Here is a 23,547-nt window from a genome sequence, read left to right as displayed (position 1 = left end):
ACACACACACACACACACACACACTCTCACACACACACACACACACACACACACACACACACACGTTCTCTGTCTGCCTTTTTCTCTCTTTCTCTCTCTCTCTCTCTCTCTCTGACATACACTCACACATGCTCATTCTCTCAATATTTTTATCTTTTTCTGACACACACACACACACACCCATGCTGCACATACGCACACACAAACACAAATATAGGAACACTACATAGCAACCCTCATAGTATTTTTGGTTTGCACTGAGAGCACTGAGGCTCCCAAGACAGGGGATCTTCTTGGAAAGAAACACCATGAAGTCAGGCCCGAGGATCTTCTCTGCCTGGGTGAGATCTTGTCTGAGATCCCTTGATGAATCAGCTTATGACAAGATATGTGAGCAGGTGAACCCTAACCCACTCAGGTCTGCCTCAGATGCGAGCTAATCCTGTTAAGTTTTTGTGTGTGGTATGAATGTATGAATTATTATTTTATAAATAAGAATATTTGTGTGTGGTGTGTGTATGTGTGTGAGAGAGAAAGTACGTCTGTTTTTTTGTCTGTGGTGCACCCTCCGCCCACTTGAGGGATTAGTGTAAAGCTGACCGAATGACTCATCGGTCAATGTATTTGGAGGAGAGGGAGGAGAAGACTTGACCAGGCGGTCAACCACACACTGATTGTGTGTGCTTGTGTGTGTGTAGCCTTCAAAGATCATACCTTCTAGTCGTCTATAAAGAAACATCCTGTGTATCTGTATCAAACAATATTAAACAAAAAATGTATTGGATTTTATTAATGATGCATAATTTGTGCACATTTTTATAAGCAATTTCCACAGATTTCATCTAACAAAAATTCCTTACAACCAACACCGAATTATAATTTTCACTTACCAAAATACCACGTATTACTCATTTACGAGACAGTAATCTTTGTAAAATACAAAAGTCTGTGCCTTTTTAGAACAAAAAGAAAGTATAATTTGTTTGGTTTCTCATCAATACATGTTACAGGATATCTTATAAGTAATTAAGAGGCTGTCCAAGTGTTGCTGAGGTGAGGTCGTCAAGGGAGAGGTTGTCCCAGCCATGGTGCCAAACTGTTGACCAGCGTGATGGTGAGCTGTTAGGCCATGCGCACACTGGTTAACGAGGCGTGAGCTATGGCTATGATCTTGCCACAAATAATTCATGGGGAGCCATGAGTTGTAGGGAGGGAGGGAGGGAGGGAGGGAGGGAGGGAGGGAGGGAGGGAGGGAGGGAGGGAGGGAGGGAGGGAGGGAGGGAGGGAGGGAGGGAGGGAGGGAGGGAGGGAGGGAGGGAGGGAGGGAGGGAGGGAGGGAGGGAGGGAGCAGGGTAAGAAGGGTTGGGGCTGGTAGTTAGGGTGATTTGATGAGTTTGAATGAGAGTGTCCATTATGATGACACGACACTGTGTGTGTTTTCATGGAAAACTAATGTAGCACAGTGGTAGTGTTACTCACAGTGTGTGTGTGTGTGTGTGTGTGTGTGTGTGTGTGTGTGTGTGAGAGAGAGAGAGGGAGAGAGAGAGAGAGAGAGAGAGAGAGAGAGAGAGAGAGAGAGAGAGAGAGAGAGAGAGAGAGAGAGAGAGAGAGAGAGAGAGAGAGAGCTGTGTGTAGGCTGTTTCTAACAGAAAGCGTGATAGAGTGGAATTCAAATTTGTCTGACAGTGGTGTGACCAAAACTGTTGGAGTGCTATTTCTGAAACTGTAGGGGAACAGAAAAACAAGAACATCTGAAACAGGGTGTCATTCCAATGTGTTAACAGTGACACGGACTAGTGAATATCATCACTGATAAACAGATTAAATCGATATTATTAGTGGTAATTCATGAATTATTATTGTTTTTGTGCTTGAAAAAAAACATCCCATAGGTAGTGTAGTTAGGGATATGATGGTCATTTGAATCTTTTTTCTCTTAACTCACCTCATAAACAATATTTTTTTTGCAAACATTTTAAGGATTTAAAATGAGAAGACACACTGAGAAGAACATCAAAATGTCTACTGTTACTCTGACTTCACTGTATGTAGTACCATGTGCCATCCTTATGGCAACCAACAGGAAAACATCTTCCTGTCCCTGCTGGAACATGGACCGGGGAAGCCATTATTGTAAAGTGCGAGTGTAGTGTACCATCCAGAATGTTCACTTGAACATCTGGCCAAATGAGAAGTTTATAAACCTTTTCCAGGTTTCTGTGGCATGGCCATTAGTGTGAAAAGTGAGGTTGTCTAGTTCCAGCTGACATTTACCAGTCAGACTGAAAATGTCACAGAATGCCAGACTTTACCTCTGGATATGGTGGTTCTTCTCCAAGGCCTAAGCTATTGATCCCTAAATGTTCCATCTCGTTCTCCATATTCTTCTTCCAAAAGTCCTGAGACAGCATTCCTTGGCTCACGCTAACATCCCCTTAAGACCATAGTCACTCCCCCAATCCACAACCTAACCCGACTGCAAACAAAAGATTTTGTGAGAACACTGGCTTTGGTTCTACCACGAGTGTAAATGAGCTTCCAAGTTGTGGTGACAGATTTTCACTAAACCCAATAATCATCCTCACTGTAGTTATGAGTGAAGGATAGTCCTAAATGTTTTATTAACTGTTGAGTATATCGAGAATACAGTTGTTTATTATCTTGAAACTATTACTGAGACCTTGAACCCTAGTAGCAGTCCACACATTAAGCCTTACCTATGTGTGCATTTGTGTGTGTGTATGTGTGTGTGTGTGTGTGTGTGGGGGGGGGTGCTGGGGTATATGGCCTGTTGAATTCAGGAGTGACCTCCCAACTACTTTAATAGCGACACATTGGTTCCTTTCTCCTCACAGCCTCCCTCTTCCCCTAGTGGGAAACTCTAGCTGTCTCTGGAGGTTAGCTAATTGAGCAACTGAATAGCCAAAGTAAAAGACAAAGTCTTCATACCAAAATCTTTACACATGCCTCACCCCGTCTGAGTAGTCAAAAAAAGTGTGTGTAGAAGACATATTATATGTATGTACTGTGTATTATATGTACCCTTGACAGTACAGAGGTACTGTACTGTCAAGTCAGTGAAGATGGTTTATCTTTCCCTTGCTTCATATCTCTAACCAGACAAAATTATTGAAGTTATATTACTTTTTGTTTAGACCATATCAAGTTTGAATTCAGATTATTACATAGTATGTTGTTTTAAAGTGAAATATCTAAGAACATAGGGTATGTCAGTGTTCTACCACAAACAATTTACCCCCAAAATAAGATGAATGATTTGAGCCTTACCTGATCACATTTAACATTCAACATAACAAACAAGCACTTAACATTCAACAGCTGAATTCTTAAGCCAGATAAAACACTAACAAAGATGTCAGCCTTGCATTCTACAGCCTCCAAGCACTAACAATCACTTTTTGAAGTTGGGTTAGGTCCAAATGAGTGTCACGCTTTAAGGCCTTGGATTTAGAATCCCAGTCTGACCGTTTGTTTTGCTAGGGCTACTGGCCAGGCTATTCCTGTCCTTGCTATGCCATTGTCCTCGGCTGACTGCTTTCACATCAAGTGGTAGATTTATTTGGACACTCTGTCAGCCCAGTCCGATAGCTCCCCCACAGACCAACCCCCCACACAATGGTGCAGCTCCCAACTAGGAGGGACTGTAAACCAATTTAACTAGCGTGGATCTCCCAATGATTGTATTTTGGAAAGGGCAGAGTGGGGTTAACAGCGTATAGTCACCTACTGTACTGTTGTGCTTTGGCATAGTGAGCATTAAAGCCAGGGATCGTTTCGTCTGCAGTCCCTCTGTTTTTTTTATTTGTATCTTTGTTTTCCTCTGGAGTGTCTCCCAGAGAGGTTTCACAGTAGCCTGCTAACGTTTTCAAAGACACAGTAAAGATGATCCACGGTCCACAGCAACGTCTACACCACTTTGTTGGCTGCTCGTTGTCTGTATAATTGCCGGCTTCAGGATTATGTTTCAACAACAACCTCAACCCCAACAATGATTGAGATCTTAATTAGCCATATCAAAGCACTGAGCTGCACATTACATTTCACCAAGCACAAGAATGTGCCCTGTCCCTTAAAAGTTGGTGGTAGTTCTTTGATCGCTGCACCGCCCAGTTCTCTGGTTCTGTCTCTGTTTGTTTCTCCTGTTCTTTCATTCTGTGGGGTTTCCCTTCCCTGATTTGCTGGTCCTTTAGTTTTTGACCTTGTTCTCCATTGTATTGTTCCATGGCTCTTCACCTCCACGGGTCCCTGACTAACAGGTCCTGCATTTCTGCACTTCAGTATTTTTCTTGTTCCCTGGCTCACCAGAGCGGTGGCACACTGGCCTATAGGAACCTCAAGACATGGCCTTAACAGTGAATGAATGTTGCCACAGCAGATGGCATCATTATCACAGCCAGGTGACGGAGCTGTAGTGCCACGTTTTTCTACAATAGCACAGAGTGGGACTGTTACACAAGTGCTAGCAATACCCCGCCACATGAGAGAAGCGAGTACACACAGGGCGTAATGTGAATGAAGTGGCGATCACTATCGTTTGCAGTGTGAGTGTGCCGCTTGAGTGTGTGTCAGCTGAAGCAAAGTGGAGCAGAAGGGGTAGAAGTAGAGATGGGGTAACAACCAGTACAAGGACAGATGAGGAGGAGAACTCCCACAGAGCAGGCAGTGGTGACCACTTTTAGTTTTATAGTCATTCATATCAAAGTGCTTTTTAACCCATTATTTATGACAGTTTGTAAGCACAAGTGTTCCATCTCATTACAGATGCCTCCGTTGCGGGCAGGTAAAACAGGTAGGGGAGTCAGGTGGCTGAGCGGTTAGGGAATCGGGCTAGTAATCTGAAGGTGCCAAATGACGTTGTGACCTTGGGAAAGGCACTTCACCCTACTTGCCTCGGGGGAATGTCCCTGTACTTACTGTAAGTCACTCTGGATAAGAGCGTCTGCTACAATGACTAAATGTAAATGTAAAACACCCTGGGACGCCTGTTTAACTGAGCCACCTAGTGTTGCCTCAGTGTTATTACACATGCAGTATATGTGACCTGCTGAATAGCCGTGGAAAGGAAGAGGCGGTGGAGTAAAAGGGTCTTGATTTTCAGTTGTTCAAATTCCGTCGTGAGCTGCCATACTGGACTGTCATGGATCTTATCAATAACAAAGAGCTGCAATTTACTCGCTCTTTACATTGATGATTCGGAATCCACACCTCAAAGTCTTCACCCAGGGATATCTTCTTTTATTACATGTTAAATCAAATGAAAAACAGACAGATCTGAAATGAAATTGTAAAGGTTGTCAATAACTTAGATTCCAGTAAATGGGTTGAGGGACGATGGCACTATAGGATCATCTAACCTGTTTAGACAGTCGATGCTCTGACACACAGCTGCCTGTGTCTCTGTCTCACACAGCCAGAACGCTCTCTTTCCACACAATCAAACCCTCCTTAACTCCAGTGTGGCTCCTTACGTAGACATAGTGGACTTAAAATCAACATTCTCACACCTTGAAAATTATGTACAAATGCAGAAACGTGTGAGGTATGTTCCATACAATTAAAGGATCGAACATTGATAACAATGATATGTTGATATTTTATTAGCTGCAATGAATAATACCAATTGCCTACCAACAAATAGACTTGTAACTATATATAACTAACTATATATGTTTAGACCAAACTCAGTAAACCAAATCTTCAAACGCTTGTCTTCAATAAGCACAGATTATAAATGAAGCATACAGGAACTTCAACTCAAAATCACCTGATCATATCATCATCTTTTATGTGGCCTCTCTCCAATCTGCTTGCAGGTACATCCGCACCATGTATCTGGGCATTCAGAGCCATCGTCAGAAGGAGAACCAGCGTCGATTCTACTGGGCCATGATGTACGAGTATGCAGACGTCAACATGCTGCGCCTGCTGGAGGCCTTCCTGGAGAGCGCGCCCCAGCTGGTGCTGCAGCTCTGCATCATGATTCAGAGGAACAGGACTGAGAGGCTGCAATGTAAGGTGTTCCCTAAGGCTCTAGCCTGGGACCTCTACTACTTCCTTGTTTTTGTATGTTTGTTTGTTTGTTTGTTTGTTTGTTTGTTTGGTATGCATCTGGGTTTTTTTTTTGTGAAGTGGTTGTTTAGTACAAAGCTGCTGTAACATTACTGTCATAACATTTCTGTCAAAGTTTATTAATTGAATGTACATGTCTGTTATTGGTTAATGACTTAACCGTTAATAGTAATACAGTATATATGTTTTGTGATTCAGATGTTGCACAGCATTTGTCAGGGTAACCATTTCTTTTTCCACTTTGGTTTTGAAGAAAGTCTCTTAAAATTCAACTTGCATTCTACACATTACCCAACTATAGACATAATGTCACTGAATTTCTAGAATGTACAAACTGCATTTTTGTAGGAAATTCCCTATCTGGAATCTACTGCCACGTCAGCTTAGTATTTCCAGTAAGTTGTAGTATGTTCTGGCTCAGTCTATAATGCTGAACCCTTTCTTACATTGCAGGTGGCACTAACAGCTATGCTGATGTCTCTATCAACATGGACTGTCTTAGGAAACAAGACTGGTGTAGTAAACAGTAATTGTAGCTGCTAGACCTAGACACATAATGTGAAATTATATAATGCCCCCAAACTTATTTTAGTTTAGCTTAAAGTAAAATTTCACGATGTGAAAAACAATGAAAGCGCGCTGACAGTTGCAGTGGTGTTCTGAAATAACCAAATGTACATTTTGTTATCTGCTCCACAGTTTCATTGTGTAATGGTGCTTTGCAGGTTTTCGCTCAGCCCTTATTGACAGCTTTTATGTTCTTGCATAATTCACCCTCTTCACTCTCTTTCTCTCTACACATATTGTTTTGTCTGATTCTTCCCCACCTTTTCTTTTTCTCTGGCTCTATTTCTTTACCCTCGTCTCTCCCTTTCTTTCTCCTTCTTTCTCTCGTCCCTATCTTTGTTTCTCTCTCTTGTTCTCCCTGTCTCTATTTTTCTTACATCCTGTCTTTCCCTATCTCTCTATTTCCTTATCTCTTTCTCCCCATCTCTTTCTCCCCATCTCCTTCTCCTCATCTCCTTCTCCTCCTCACCAGGTGTGTCTGCCGTATCCTCTCTCCTGTCCCTGGCCTGGGTGTTGGCTTCTTACCACAAGCTGCTACGAGACTCACGTGACGACAAGAAGAGTATGAGCTACCGTGGTGCCCTAGTGCATCTATTCTGGCGCCTGTTCACCATCTCCTCACGGGTGCTCTCCTTTGCCCTCTTCGCTTCCGTGTTCCACCTCTACTTTGGCATCTTTGTGGTGCTGCACTGGTGTGCCATGGCCTTCTGGGTGATCCACGGCGGCACCGACTTCTGCATGTCCAAGTGGGAGGAGGTGCTGTTCAACATGGTGGTGGGCGTGGTCTATGTCTTCTGTTGGTTTAACGTGCGCGAGGGCCGGACGCGCTACCGCATGGTGGCCTACTACACGGTGGTGCTGCTGGAGAACGCCTTGCTGAGCGTCCTTTGGTATGCCTACCGCGACCCGGCCACCACCGACGCCTACGCCTCCTCTGCGCTCTGCGGGGTCTTCCTGTGCTTTGCCTCTGGCGTGGCCTGCATGGTCCTCTACTACGGGGTTCTGCACCCTATGGGGCCCCGGCTGAGGGTGCTAGCCAGCTCCTGCTGTGCCGAGCTGCTGTGGGGCCTTCCTCTACCCCCAGAGGCTGAGCCCATGGCCCCCACGCCCGGGCCCCGGGGGTCCCAGGCCACCCCTACTAGGGGCTTTGCTGGGGACTACATAGAATCGGACGATGCAGCCACAGACACGTGTCTGCCCGTGTTCCAGGTGAGGTCTACGGAGCCAGTGGATGCGACTGGCCGGCCTATCCGGCCAGAGGGGCCGCTCATCAAGATAGACATGCCCAGGAAGCGCTACCCGGCCTGGGACGCTCACTTTGTGGATCGCCGCCTCCGCAGGACCATAAACGTGCTGCAGTACATCAGCCCCAACGCGGTGGGGATCAGGTATAGAGACGGGCCCCTCCTCTACGAACTCCTGCAGTACGAGTCCTCCCTTTGAAGGCATTCTGTCTCCCTCACTCTATCACACACACACGCTCATCCTCACTCTCTCTATACCATTCTGTTCTTCCTCTCTCTGGATTCAAACTCCTCCATTTGGTGCTTTTCTCTCACTCTTGATCATTAACTTTTTCATCCCGGAAGTGTGTATGAGTGTATATGTGTGTATGTGAGTGTGATCACGTTTGTGTGTGTTGTCAACCGAGAATCTGTCAATACAATATATATAGACATATGATCATAGTTTATTTTGGAAAAAACATAAAGAGAAAAATACATTCTAACCTATGTGACATAGATTTTCAAAACAGGATTTAACCTCCCCTGGTTCATTGGGGAGCTCTATGTGTGAATGTGTATATACTGTATGAGTGTGTCAATAAGATGAGTGTTTAACGCATTTACTGTATTGGTGACTCTACCTGTGTATTTTTGTGAAGGGCATGTGTGTCCCAGTGACATGGGACTGGTGCAAAGCCTGATGGGAATGATGGAGGACTCCCAGTGATGGATGGATGGTCTTTGCACCCCAACACTATTTAACATTCTAAAACCATGAAATCTACTGACCCAACATATTGAAGAAACATTGACATATCATTCAACCAGGCTATGGTGAATCACAGAATAGGACATCTAAGATTCTTCCGATTTCATGTACGAAAAGCACATTTCCAGTCCTGAAAGAAGTTATCCTCTGCATTTCATGTGACATATTTTCCTCTCCAGACAGAGGTTGTTGCCTAAGCACATACAGGTACAAGCTGTTTCTTAAAAAATCCTAAACTTATGAAGTAACCTAAAATAACTGATTCAGAGTCCACGCATTCTCAAAATCTGTGACAATGAGCACCCCCCGCTGATAGTAACCTCTCACAGCATGTCAAATATGGCAATTTCCACACCTGGCAGTGTGCTACTGTGACATTTGATGAGACAATATGAATATGTAATGATAGACACTAAACATAACTATGAAATAAAAAAAAAACAGTTTATTGTACTTATTAATTATAGCCTTTGCATGGGGTTGAAGAAAGAGCACAATATTTAGGGATGTGTTGACACGTGTAGCACAAGGGGTTGTCAGTGGAAGTGTTTAAACAAATAGACAAGTTAAAACATTCCAAAGAACACTCATTTATAAATGCTGAAACATTCTGTACAAGAAACAGGGCTGAACATGAAGGTACAAGAAAAAAAAAAATCAGCATATATATGATGTGAATGTTCAACAAAAAAACAATCAAACTAAAATCTTGCACAGAAACAGTGTGTGGTGCAAAGACTGCCTTTCAAAAACTCCTCTACCATTCCCCACTGCAGCCTACTCCGTTCTGTGTACAAGCCCTCATCCCCTCTGGGTTACTATGGCTCACATTTACTTTCACTGAGGTTCTAGGTTGAGTGATAAGCTTGGTGGGTGTAAACACTTGGCAGGGGTTCTCAAGGACTCCTGACAAGCGTGTGTTGATATTTATATTGTATTGTATTATACTAATGAGTGTTTTTATTTTTAGTGCCCTTTTTTCTTTTATACACATTGAAATATTTAATGATGATATTTGGAGTATACCTGAAATTTTGCTCATGTTGAAAGTGTTCAAAGGTATTCTCAACCCGGTGTGTCCCAGAAGAGACTACACTTTACTAGGGTGAACAGGGCGACTGTTTCAGGCCAGTGCTGGGGCTGGTCATAACCAAGCCAAATTGCATGTTCTACTGTACAATCTCTCCGAGCTCCCTTCCACTAACCACAACTAGCTGAGTGTGCTATGACTACCATACAGATCTCTATCTTCCTCCACTATATGGGGGATACATTACCACGATTGTTCACAGAGGGTGATTCCATGTTTGCCCTTAAAGGAAGGAGAATTAAAAAAAATGCCTTCTATGTCATAGGAGCTTGACACAATTTTCAACAGAGGGCTACTGCACAACTAATGAGATAAAAAGTGAATGCATTTCATCGTCCAGTTTATCCATTTACTTGATGAATCATCTGGGTAAAATGTGTGTGATTTTTTTACATTGTAGTGTATAGCATGCATTTAGTATGAAGCATTAGAACAAAGACACCAACCAGGGATACCCAAGAGCCCTGCATAACATTGAGTCTTTCTGCGTTCTGGCCCCCTTGACCTTCGCTGTGCTTTGGCCCACTGCGCCTGCTAAGATCGTAATGTAACAAGCGCAAGTCACAGGGGCCAAGACCATTTGGGATGAAAGGGTCCTTGCCAGGCTTGGAAAAGAACATGAGGACAGACTCTGTGACTAGGAAGGGTGTACGTTGTATGTATGTGTGTGTGTGTGTACATTTGAGAGGGTGACTTTGGCAGGTTAGTGTGCAGTGAACACCTGTGTATGTGTGTGTTTGTGTGTGTGTGTGTGTTTGAATGCGTTCATGCCTGTATGTGTGTCCCTAGCCTGCTCACACAGTTCTGTCTTCTTGCCGAAGGTTCGGCTCCGTCCCTGGTTGCTGCTCTGCCCTTTCATCCCCTCCTCTCTGCAGGGCTCAGGTGTATTCCCATGCAAACATCCACTTCCTGGTCTCCAAAACCTCCAAACTAAAGGAGTTAGGGCTGAACAACCGGAGACCCTGGTAGGAGACCATCCAACGAGGTGCACTGCCATTAACTAAGAGCTTAAACATCCGGGGTCTGCCACCCTTTCAGCTCAGCGATGTTCAGCCCTGACTAATTGAGAACTGTTGGGTCAGCTAGAGTGGGGGAAGTCACCCATCTGCATGAAATTCCTGTCAGTATGCAACATCTTCATTGTTTACCATACTGTAGTCACACAAAAAAATATATATTACTGTTATATAGTTTATGAACAGCCACAATTGTAGATCTAATATAGAGATAACATAAGCAAAACAACTAACAACACAGGGGTTCCTCAGGACCAAGGATCCAAACCACAGAACCAGCTGACTCAGGGGTCTCTCAATGCAGTCACTTTCCCCAGGCATGTCTTCTTCAAGGGTGTCCATTTTGTCCTTTAAAACATTGCATTCTTAAACACTGTTGTAAGAATTTAGAAAAAACAAAAATAATTTATTATTATTATTATTTTTTACCTTTCTTGCAAGGTTCTTGTTCCGTGCGAGGGCCACAGGGTCCAGGTATTGTGTGAGTTGGCTGCCTGGCGTTCCATGAAGCGTCTTCTCAGAACGCCATTGGCCTCTTTAGGCCTAGGGGTGCATGACCACAAATCAGGTGCAGATACTGTACACTGTGATTCATTCCTTTCAGCTAACTAAACCATTTTGCCAGTTGGTGAGGCGTACAGGATACAGTTACAATGACGTTCATTAAATGATGCTTAACCTTGCATGAAACCAACTTCGATATCAATACAATACCCCCCCCCCCCCCAAGAAAAAACAACAAAATATAAAACAGTTCTGATAGTTTGGATCAAGGTTATAACAGTGTACTGGATTTTGTTTTACATCCTTAATTAATTCACGATTCCCTGAAGCATTCCTCAAACATTCCATCGCTTCACATCAAGCTGTTGTTACTATCTGTGTGAAGCGTAAGAGACAACCACACACAGACTAATTGGCGGATTCCTTTACACCTGTCGGACAGAAATACACTGAGAAACCCCAATTCTACGTTCCTTTAGAGCCTCGAGTCACAACACACTGCAAGAGTGTTCCAACAGCAACATCTGTCTTCTCACTTCTTGTTGTAGTGCCTTGTTTCTTTGGGTGCTTTCTGCATTGCCATGGCAGCCAGGTCAGCAAGCAGCAACATCAGTGTCTTTCATTTACCTGTATTAATGTGCCAGCATGAATACCTGTAAGATAACTGCACCAAACAATCTAGGCTCTTAAGGGCACTTTCTTTAAGACCTTGATTGATCCTCTTTTTCGTAGATGAATCCCTCAAGATGGAGATGGGTTTTTTTTCAATCTAGAGTGGTAGTTTTCATCTAGGGTTCAGTTAACAGATTAAAGGTGTGCTGGTAAAATTCATAGGCCTACTAACCTTAATTTGAGTTAGCACAATGGACAAAGTGTGATAGTAAAATAATTTGGGGAATTCTCTTTGAACATAATGTTTCTTATGTTCTTTAGAGGGCAGATTAATTAAAAAGTAAGGCAATACTGAACATCTTCTCTACTTGAATGTTGTTTTGCCACATTATTTTTGTTAGAGCTAGCTGATTTAAAACAGCCAAATGTGATGTGACCGTTCATGATGCGAGTATACAGAATGTCCTCAATAACACTGAATTAAGTTTGTTGAGTGTTGACAGAAGACGAAAGCCACTATGACACAGAATTATTTGGTCTATGATTGATATGTGCTTCTGTCTATGCCTTCCTCTGTCTTGCAAGATGAATGATTTGTAGTGCCAACACTTTACCTTTCTCTGTCATTTGTCTTGTGAACAAAACGTCTAGCCAAATGGAAAAATGCCTGCAAAAAAAGTTGATGAAAAAAATAAGTACATGTAAAAGTTAATGGACAAGTTTTAAAATACATGATCACTATTGACTAAAAGATAAGCATTAAAATATTCCCATCTTCATCGTTTAAAGTTGTGTGAGGGAATCTTAAAGGCTCAGCAAAAGTCACACCCAGTAACTTACTTTTCAGACACTTTTTCCTTACCACCGTCCGCCAGCATGTCCTTAGATCTCATTGTGAAGTGTCCTCAGCATATCTGCATATTAGCATGTTAGTGCTCTTCACTGTACAATGCCTCTCCCCTCCAACCTTCCCACTGTCTCGTTCTGAATTTCTCTGAATGCATTGATGTGTAGCAGCAGGTTATCATAGTCTTTGAGTTCAAGTCTATGTGTTTGTGTCATGGCCATTTGTATTTCAAATTAGAGTGGTTTGCTCAGTTGACAAAAAAGGTGCATAGTTTTTAAACTGGTGCTGAAAAAACACATAAACAGGTGCTACCACAGTTATTGGACTGCTACTGTAAGTCTACTTTGTGGCTTTCCCTGAGCATTGCCTTGTACTACACTGAAAGACCTGCCTCCAAAAAACTTGCAGATTCACAATGCTCTGGAAGAACTAGCACCTCAATTCTACGGTTTACAGCAGAACTCTCTGAAAATGGTGCCACATTATGATTTTTCAATCTGCACAACAAAAGCAACAGTCGTCCAATGTTTATGTAATTTTTCTCATTATATTTTAAGCTTTAATTTTCATTTTACTATAATTAACTCTGCAATAGGATTACTTTTTGTGAAAGGATTAATTACATTTATGACCAAATGCATCATTTTGGCCCACACCCAAAAAGAAGCATTACTTCTGAAAATGGAATTTGGGTAAAAAGTGTAGAATGTGATTGCTGTTGTATATTCCTGTCATCTCTATGTCTTAAACCTGTGTGTATCAATTTTTGTTGTTACTGTAAAATTGGCTGTAATATTTTGTTGAAAATTTGATTTAATATTCCAATCAAGCGACAATGGTTGTCAGATTAATTGCTGCTGATTTATTTTAATGTATGGGAACATTGATTTGTTAAATATTCAATCAATTTCTAGACTGTGTTAGATTGTCAATGTATTTCACACTTTTATTGGGGTAAACCTGTATAATTTACCTGGGGTACTCAAACATTTGGTACAGTGTAAGTTAGCAAACTATGTGCTACAAACTGTAGCATGTTTATGAAAGTGTACTCATACAACCCATGTTGAGATTAAGCTCATAAAGAATGATTTATTTGTTGTTGTTAAATATAAAATGTAAGTAAATGGTTTAATGGGATCCCCGTTCTTTAAAAAAACAAAAACAAATCTGATGTCCAGTATTGTATTAAACCCTTATTTTGGGGAACAATATGAATATTATTAATAACATATGGTGCTAAAGTTCTTTTTGTATGTTTTGGTTTTTAGATTAAAAGAGACATATTATGCCGAAAATGTAATGTCAAGCCTTACTGTAGATTAAAATATGAGACTGTTCATCCCAGAAGAGAAAATAAATATAGTCTTTGAAAGTGAAAACAAAAACACAAGATGTATACTGTCTCCACGTGCACATTTCACTCTTTGGCAGGTCAAAAGTGTGTAGCCTACCTGTGTGTGATGTATGATATATAGTACACATTAGTCATAGTTTTCCCAGAATAAATGGCTGTTTATTAAAGAGTTATTACCAAGTGTGTCACGTCAGCAAGGGTTCTGATTACAATTTATTTACATACCGAGTTGGTCAAGGGAAACCAAAAAGAAATATTGCTTTCTTATAACATCAATGTTGCCTTTTTATGGAGATGAAAGAGAAACCATTCCTAATTTAGAGCATTCATATATTGTAGTGACCAAATGTCCATAGCCATGGTAATGTAAACATAGATAATGTGAAATAACATACAAAGCAATAATGTACAATCCGAAATTATACGTAGGCGTAGCCTAATTCCAACAAACCTTAATACGATTCCTGATTATGAGTATGGCAGAAGAAACGAATATTGTGGAGGAAAACGAAGGAACCGAAGATACTCTTTGTTGATTCTGTGTAGCTGTACCACTAAACATGCCACATTTTACACGAGTTTATTAGATGGATACAATTTTAGGCCTATCCCTGGAACGGAAGGTGGGTCATTGGCAATTGACCTTTCACTGTCAATCAAGTTTTCTTGATTCAACTCCGTTTCTGGCGGTGCTCTGGTTGACTCAGTTTGGAACAGCTAGGACAAGGGTCATACCGTATTTTGCCTATATAGTTTGGTCCGGTGAAGTTCTTTAACACGGGCTACTACTGGAAAGTGGAAATATCTCTTCCACCTGTTCCAGTCACTCTGTAAGTCACATTCCAACCCTTTTCAGAACTGTTTTTGCTGTGCAATGCATGCTGGGCTGTAGGAGTTCAACGCCCAAAATGGCGGCAGGATTGAAAAGTTGGTCCTGTTTTCCCTCAGTTTGTTTTTTTGGTAGCTTATCTTTGTTTGTATAATAATTCCATTATTGTGTTTACTTACAAAAGAAAAAAGGAATTGCCTTTATATCTCTGAAGAATTATGATAGGGAACGATAAACTATTTGGGATTTGTACTGGGCATCCTTTGGCTACCAAAGTTGTTGCGAGCTAGCTTGATTGCTAATTTAGTTAGCTTTTTCGAGATGGAAAGAAATGTCAGAAACTGTGGCACCAGCGATGCATTCGAGTTGTGAAAGGAACACTATGATAAAGTAAATATGAAGAAGATGACCTGCACATAGAGATGGAGGATGATGTGAAAAAAGTTAAAAAGGTAAGTCGTACTTGCTGTCAACAACTTAAATTTAAAAAAGATCAACCTAGCTAGCGAGATAGCCAGTTATAGCCTGCGCCTGCCAGCTGGCAAAGTTAGCCTGCTAGCTAACTAACAAGTGTAGTTGATGACATATTAGTAATTTACATACAGAACTCTACAGCTTGACTTCAGTTTGAGAAACTTGACACATTCTGATAAAAATTTAAGGTGACAGTTTTGGCTATTCAAAAAAGAAAAACAGCTGTCAAGATCATACCCTATGACAGCGTGATGCCAAAGATAACTTTATTTCGATCATTTGACCATTCTGGAGGTATTAGTATTGGGCGTCAGTATGATCTACTCCATGTAATGGTCAACGTTTCAATGTGAGCATTGTCTTAGTCATGGTGCCTATCTAAACTCACATCAAACCTAGACTAGGTCCTAGGTTTGGGCTAAATCTTTCTCCGCCCATGGTCTTAGTACTCTAAGTTCTGAGTCAAAGTGAATTGTTTATCTCATAGAATGGATAATAATTTAAAAAAAAATATGTGCAGAAAGTTTTCCCTCTCATGACTGTAATAAAATCCCTTACTCTGAGACTGCTTCCTGTAGGCATTGTTAAGAAGAGGCGTTGGTGTCAGAGGGGGTATCTACTTGGTTTCAGCTGTCAATAACTTTGGTCTATGGTAGCAGGGGGTCAGTGTTTATTTTAGGTACACATGACTGACCACACAAACATGCGTATGTGTCTTTCCTTGAGGAAGTATTTTTGTGCCTTGCTGTGGGACTCCCTATGGCCCCACCCTCCTCCTGGTTCACCCAGTAGGAGGAAGGGCAGGGCTTGGAGAAGCCAGACAGGAGACAGACATAGAGCTCTGTCTGCCAACACCAAAGTCGGAGCCATGTGTAGTTTCTTCTTACATCTGTTAGGCTTTTGAGTTTTGGGAGAACAGTCATTCTGACTGAACTACCTCCTTCTGGAAAAACCGATGCTAGGCCTACCACTTCCTGTCCAGTTCCCTCCTCTGAGATTAGCAGGGAGGGATTGTTGCTGATTAGGAAGAAACATTTTGTTAGCAGGTGGGCTCGTCAAGGCTGGGTAGATATGTGAAAAGGAGGAGTTTCCTGCTAATAACTTTGATACTGTCATGAGCAAATTTAGAAAAAATAAAATAAGAAAGGTATTTATTAAAATGTTGCCCTCATTCTGTGTTTTCCTTAAATGTATACATTGGGGAACAGTTATGGTCCTTGTGATGCTTGCTCTCCATCTGAAGGTTCATGTTTCTGCAGGGCAGGCTGTAATTCTAGACATGCAGCACAGGTCTGCTGGATCAGCCAAGTGTAAGTCAGTTTTTGTTAGGATATAGGCCAAGAGTTTGTTAGCACAAGCAGGTGTGTCAATAACAAAATTGGGAGTCAGATGGCTGAGTGGTCAGGGAATCAGGCTAGTAATCTGAAGGTTGCCAGTTCGATTCCTGGCCGTGCAAAATGACGTTGTGTCCTTGGGCCAGGAACTTCACCCTACTTGCCTCGGGGGAATGTCCCTGTACTTACTGTAAGTCGCTCTGGATAAAAGCGTCTGCTAAATGTAAATGTAAAATTCCAGTTGTACTATGACCCGAGCAAGGTTTACCCCTGAACAAGACACATTTTGATGCTAAATCAATGAAAGCCACTGCCAAAATAAATACTTTATTGTGCATGGTGGCAAAGTACAAATTCCCACTAGATGGTGCTGTTGAATAAGGCAGTCAGCTGGTCTTGTCTTATCTCTTCAGTACACCTAACAGCGTGAGGTGAGGAGCGTCTCTCTCATTACTTTTTATTATATACTAATACAATCGAAATGTTGGCAGTAAAGTTAGGTTTAAAAAGGGGAAAAGCACTGCATTGTGTAAATTCCTTGTTCCCAGCTCTGTCCTTTCCATGGGTTTGGTCCTACATGAATAAATGAGCCCCAGGAGAAGGTCAAATAATTGTTGTGGCCTAAACCTGGCTTTCCATCACTCCCGCCATTTGGCCCTCACTGACATCATCACAGGGCTTCAGATAAAGACCCATATCAATAATGGATACTAGTGGTCCCTGGCATTATTGACCTTGAGCAAATGTATTCCAAGGGGGACTAGAAGACTATTTGGTGCCCTGTCAGGAGGCTCCAAACTGAAGGTGCTCTTTCATTAATCGCCAAGCTCTCTCTGACTGTTGTATAGACACATCCTCTCCTCTGTAGTGTTACGGTGAATGTAGCCTCATCCTCCTCCGCCACATGGCACCTTTGTTGTCGTTGGTCCATTTGCCAGAAGGTTCTGTGGGTCATGTCACCTGCAGAAGTGTGTCATTACACCTGAGGGTAATGAAATGTTAATGCACTTCCTCCTGTATGAGAATGGCAGCGAAGCACTCTTAAATGATGCACCGAGGGTGTGGTTTATGTTGAGAGCCACAGCGGAGTGTGTGGTTTCATGTGGCAGAACGCAGCTTGATAATAGGGCTACTGAGATGGATAATGCGGTGGTATATTTAGAGATGGTTTTGTGGTTAACTTGCTGCTTTAACAACCAGGAAATGTTGTTTATTTGGTCTATTTGACCTTGATCTTGAAAAGCCTACTTAAATTTGAGCTCCAGTGAGGGCTCTCTCCGACTTCATGACCTACAAAACTTGGTTTGAATTGATGCTAGTTGTAGCGCACTACACTTCCGCTGCTGTTTAGCAATGCGAGTGACACGTGCCATCAGAGGAAGTCAGTGGTCGATCTCTTTCCTGTTTTTGTATCTATGCTGAGGTATAACGGGCCACAGACGCACTCACACGTCACTTGCCAACCGTTACCTGTGAGAGACTGGAGGCAGCGGGTTCTGTTGCTGCCAAGCCCAGACCCAGCACCTGTCTCTGGGCCGACCGAGGGGCACCTCCCCCCAGCGGGGCTCATGGAGAATGAGGTAGGGGTACTTTTCCTCTCTTTTCAGCAGTTTGCTGATAAACATTGGGTTCAGTTCATCTTAGCGAAGCATTTGTACTTCTCTCTTCGTGGTCTCTACTTAAAGCTTGGTCGTGTGGTCAGACTAGGTCTGAGACGGTACTGAGCCGTGTTGAAGTATGGGCTTCGGTAGGATGATAGGAAGTTGGAGAAGGAGGAAGGAACATGTAGACGGCTCTCCTCTCTCTGAGACCTCGTCAGCGTCTTGTGGTCTTAAACCTCCTACCGCAGTGGAAACGGCCCCATGCCCGTTTCAGAACGAAGGGGATCTCATCATCCCTCATAATGTTTTTAGTGTCCTATAAATGCTTCATACCTATAACGGGGGCGTCTAAACGTTACCAGGGGGGTTTGGGGAACATGGGTCATACAGGGGAACTGGAGATGCTACATTTGTGTGCTGTCAAACTCAGCGATCTGTGGTGGCTGGCTTCTCTTCGGCCGACAGAGAAGATGCAGATTCAGCATGTCTGACCTGGCCTGTAGCACTGGCTCTACTGAAGCCTGGAAACACAGCCTCACTGGATTTTCATTTTCTTTCTTTTTTTTCCTTCTGGGGCTGTGCTTGACTGTAGCAGTAAAGGACTTCGGTTTCAGTGCCAGCATTGCAATGGTCATTGTTCCAACAAATGCTGTCAGTATTTCTATTATAAAATGTGGGATGTAGATTCTGCCATATGCTTAAATTTAGACTAGTTTTAGGGAAGTACAAAAAGTAGAACTTTTGAGTATAAATCATGCCAGTTTTTCCTCTGCGGTTGTGTTTTCGTGACATGACAACGCTTAGACTTTAGCGCGGTACATTTCTTAAGAACACAAAAATAACCGAGGCTAGTTCTCTACTCTGTTATTTCTCTCCTTTTTTTCCTGTCTGTCTCTTTCACTTCCCACTCTTTCTTTTTTTTAATTTCACCCTCTGTCTCCCTCCCTTTCTTTCTCCCTCCCTCGACCCTCCCCTCCCTCCCGGAAGCCTGGAATCGTGTCTCCGTTCAAGCGGGTGTTTCTGAAGGGAGAGAAGGGTCGTGACAAGAAGGCCCAAGAGAAGTCCACAGAGAGGCGCGTCCTCCACACCTTCTCCCTCTCCCTGCCAGATCACCGCATCGACCCTGACATCCTGCTCAACGACTACATCGAGAAGGAGGTCAAGGTGAGGCCACGGGGCCCAGTGCGGAGGGCAAGCTACAGGTGTGCAGTGTGAACCAGGTATCACTGAGGGGCCCTGACGTGTGTGTGTGTGTGTGTGTTGTAGTATCTAGGGCAGCTGACCTCAGTGCCAGGATACCTCAACCCCTCCAGTCGGACAGAGGTTCTGCAGCTCATTGATAATGCAAGGGTGAGCACACATCCTGCTTCACCTACAGCGCTGGAGACCAGATATGGGTTTACATGACATTTACATTTTATTCATTCAGCAGATGCTTTTTTCCCCCCAATGTAACGTACAAATAGTGCATGTAGAAAATACAGCAGAAGGATCAGAAGTTGTACAGTATTTTGGTGGTCGGAGTCTAAGAACAGTCTGTATTAACAAGGGTTTAATACGTCCAACTGATGTGTTGCTGGTGACAATTCTAGAGCTTTCAAAGTTCCAAACACGCGTCTTTTAAATGACAACGCCAAAAAAGTATTACCCGAAATCTCCATTACTCTGACCTCTCGGATCTCTCGGTGTTCCACTCCTCCAGAAGTCCCACCAGCTGGCTGGTCAGCTCACGTCGGAGCAGGACGCCGTGGTGAGCCTGTCTGCGTACAACGTTAAGCTGGTCTGGCGTGATGGCGAGGACATCATCCTGCGCGTGCCCATCCACGACATCGCAGCAGTCTCCTACATCCGTGACGACTCGCTGCACCTGGTAGTGCTCAAAACAGGTATATGCACCAGGCTGGTCAGCTGTCCTGGAAACGTGTAGACACCTGGCTTGCTGCCCTATGGAACCTGGAGCCATATATTCATCTGATTAACGGAGAAATGTAATGATTACAGCTTCCGTGTGACACAACTGTAACTTGATGCTCTTGTGTAGTGAGACCTGCAACCTGTTCTAGAGCCAGTGATGTAACTGCTGTTCCCCCCATTCCCTCCTCCCTCCAGCCCAGGAGTCTGGGGGCTCCCCCTGCCCCAGCTCCTGTCCAGAGCTGTCCAAGTCCCAGACTCTGAGCTCCCTCTCTGAGAGCGGGGCTGTGCTGGTGGAGGTCTGCTGTCTGCTAGTGCTGGCCGTAGAGAACAAGGTAATACACGCACAACACATCAAGGTTGTTGATGTGTTGCCTGTGGTGGTGTTGACGTGCAGCTTGCTGTCTGTCCCCAGGCTGCAGCTGAGGAGCTGTGCTTGCTCCTCGGCCAGGTCTTCCAGATGGTTTACACTGAGTCCACCATCGACTTCCTTGACAGGGCCATCTTTGACGGAGCCACGACCCCCACCAGGCACCTCTCTCTCTACAGCGGTAACACTTCGTCCATCCGTCCGTTTAAGGATCTGTTTATTTAGGCCTACATTCATTTTCACACTAGCTGTAGGACCTGATCCTGGACTCCACATAGAACACAAACTACTGTTCACACTTATATACAAATGTATATAAATGTCTGCTAAATGACTAAATATACGAGGTACAATTAAGTCAAAGCACAAATGCATGGACACGAGAATGCAGTCAAGCCAGAAAGCCTCCTGGCTTGTTTCTGTCTTGTGTGAGCCTGTTTCTCTGGTGTATCCACCTGTTGTCTCTGTTGAGGAGCTTGTGGAGCATCTCTTTGGAATATGGGATGCAGTTCCTTTATCCCCCCCCTGTTCCTCTTTACAGCTGCATGTACTTGTCTTGATTTCAGATGACTCCTCCAGCAAGGTGGACGTCAAAGAGGCCTTTGAGGCCGAGGCCAGCACGTTGTAAGTACCTGAGACGGCAGTCCCGGGTCCCAGTGGGGATCAGGCCACCCAGAGTGTGTTTCTGATCCCAGACGGTCTCCTGTCAGTTCTTTCCAGGACTCTCTGGAGGCAGGCGACAATTCTCCGTCGCCGACCTCCACGCCGGCCTCACCTCAGACTAAGACGGCCAGCGAGGGCGAGCTGAGCACCACCGCTGCAGAGCTGCTGCAGGACTACATGACCACGGTGGGTGGGTGGGTGGTTGGGGGGTGGGGGGGGGGTTGTGTTGTGGGGGTGTGCACAAGATAGAGACCTTGTCTTTTTCTCTCAGCCTTTAAAAACGTGTTAAACAGTGCTCTTTAGCCTTCCACATGAACAATCATGGCTCCCAACTTCACCTTTCCCATCACTTCTACCTCTCTGTACACTCTATTGACTTCCCATCCTTTCTCTCCATCTCTGCCCCTTCCATTGCTCTCTCTCCCTCCCCCCACTCACCACATCTCTACTCTCAGTTGAGGACTAAGCTGTCATCTCAAGAGATCCAGCAGTTTGCCACCCTGCTGCATGAGTATCGTAACGGCGCCTCCATCCACGAGTTCTGCATCAACCTCCGCCAGCTCTACGGCGACAGCAGGAAGTTCCTTCTACTGGGTAAAAACACTTCTACAGGCCTCATGGTCTACTCCCGTCGGATGACAACACATGGTTCCATCCCCCCCTGTGCCCCCTTTCCACACTTACCTTTTTCTGGGTGAAATCAAGGCTCTCTTGTGTTCCCCACCAGGCTTGAGGCCCTTCATCCCTGAGAAGGACAGCCAGCACTTTGAGAACTTCCTGGAGACCATCGGCGTGAAGGACGGCCGCGGCATCATCACGGACAGCTTCGGCCGCTACCGCCGCACCGCCAGCTCGGCCTCAGACTCCACCACCAACGGGAACGGGGCTGCGGGGGGTGGAGCCAGCGGGGGCTCGGACGAGGGGCTGGCGCCCTCCGAGGGAGACGAGTGGGACCGCATGCTCTCTGACATCAGCAACGACATCGAGGCGCTGGGCTGCAGCATGGACCTGGAGGCCGTCACACCCTGACGGGATGGATGTGAAGGAGGAGCACCTGGGAAGGATCCAGCCACCCTGGCCAGTCACTGAGGCCGCTTCTGTCCCTACCGGCCTTTGTAGGAACAGGCTATTATTATTTGTTTAATCAGTTTAGTTTTCAATCTTTATTGGCAGTATCTGCCAACTTACAAGGATGTAGCAGAATAAGTCCATCTTGAGCTGTGAGTCTCAACCCACTTGTATTCACCAAAGAACTTTGGGGACTTTTTTTTTTATTAGATACTGTGTTATGTTGATGTTTTAAGGTCAGTCAGTAACTTAATCCACAAAGTGAATTCCTGCATATTTACTTAATGTTGTATATGCCACACTGATGTATACCTCCTTTTATGGTTTGTGTATTTTCATGTTTTACACTCTTTAAATGTTTTATATAGATGTTCACCCATGTTGTAATATTCCAATGAATTGGGGTTATTGAGAACTGAAATATATCAATTTTAACAGAAAATTATCGTTTGCATTTGGATGGAAACATGTTTGACAAAGCCATTTAGTGAATGGCTGATTTAACAGCTCTAGCCTGACATTTCCGCTCAGTGATTTTGACACAATAATGCATTTCAACATCATGTTGTAATAATAACATGAGTAACATCCCATACTACCAACAACATACTCACAATCACACTGTTGTGATATTTCCTGTACACATGTCTGACCAGTCTCTGTGCCTTGAAAAGTAGTTGTGCTGCCAAGTGTCTCACCCAATGGGGAAAGACTATATAACTGTAACAGTGCAATGAATGAGTGAACTGTGGTTATAAAATAACAAATACTGTCAACATACGTTTCCTGTGTCGTCATGTTCTTTTCGCTGCGAATGAACTGGCTGTATACTATTATCAATGTAACATAGTGATGGGGCCCTTTTAATTGGATTAATGCCCTCATTTTCTCGTATTGAAAGTGATCGGATGAAGACAGCTGGAACACAACCCAGCTGTCTCCTGTCTAATTACTTAACCAAAGGAATTAACTGAGAAAAAAATGTAATCTGAAATATCTAACAGTGGCATCAAATGTCCTGTAGAGGGTGTTGTACTGCTGTCCAATCACCTTTTTCTTTTAGTTAACAACTCCTTAACAACTCTGAAATGTCAAGCCCTTAATAAAATCTTGTTGCATGAAGCTGAATGCCTTCAAAGTACCAGATTAAAGTTGATCTGTGACTGAGAAGAAGTTGGCAAGCCAAGACCACAGATTAAGAAGCCACTTTGGCACAACA

At 43.7% G+C, this 23,547-nt stretch overlaps 2 protein-coding genes across 3 annotated transcripts in view; both read left to right on the top strand.

The window, feature by feature from the left end:
- The window catches only part of xkr6b (XK, Kell blood group complex subunit-related family, member 6b), a 32,528-nt gene extending 21,382 nt beyond the window's left edge, over positions 1-11,146 (top strand). Inside the window, exons 2-3 of the mRNA XM_062468427.1 lie at positions 5,835-6,031; positions 7,130-11,146. Coding sequence (XP_062324411.1) covers positions 5,835-6,031; positions 7,130-8,100 — 1,168 coding nt within the window. The 3' untranslated portion in view covers positions 8,101-11,146. The remainder of the gene's footprint in view (positions 1-5,834; positions 6,032-7,129) is intronic.
- A 3,805-nt stretch (positions 11,147-14,951) lies between these two features.
- On the top strand, positions 14,952-23,108 carry ccm2 (CCM2 scaffold protein). Of its 2 annotated transcripts, none has more exons than XM_062467760.1 (10): positions 14,952-15,359; positions 19,304-19,480; positions 19,583-19,666; positions 20,019-20,202; positions 20,426-20,562; positions 20,643-20,778; positions 21,164-21,221; positions 21,308-21,446; positions 21,716-21,854; positions 21,988-23,108. In XM_062467760.1, exons 1-10 carry the CDS (start codon positions 15,330-15,332, stop codon positions 22,287-22,289), a joined length of 1,386 nt encoding a protein of 461 aa, XP_062323744.1. In that variant the 5' UTR covers positions 14,952-15,329; the 3' UTR covers positions 22,290-23,108. The 2 variants fall into 2 exon arrangements, with proteins under 2 accessions (XP_062323744.1, XP_062323743.1); XM_062467759.1 differs by lacking the exon at positions 14,952-15,359 and adding an exon at positions 18,146-18,295.
- The last annotated feature ends 439 nt before the right edge of the window (positions 23,109-23,547 follow it).

This window comes from Osmerus eperlanus, chromosome 8 (genome assembly GCF_963692335.1).
Source record: "Osmerus eperlanus chromosome 8, fOsmEpe2.1, whole genome shotgun sequence".
In the NCBI taxonomy this organism is placed as follows: domain Eukaryota; kingdom Metazoa; phylum Chordata; class Actinopteri; order Osmeriformes; family Osmeridae; genus Osmerus; species Osmerus eperlanus.
The sequence above is the reverse complement of the archived record's forward strand: the minus strand, read 5'-3'. Positions and strand labels throughout refer to the sequence as shown.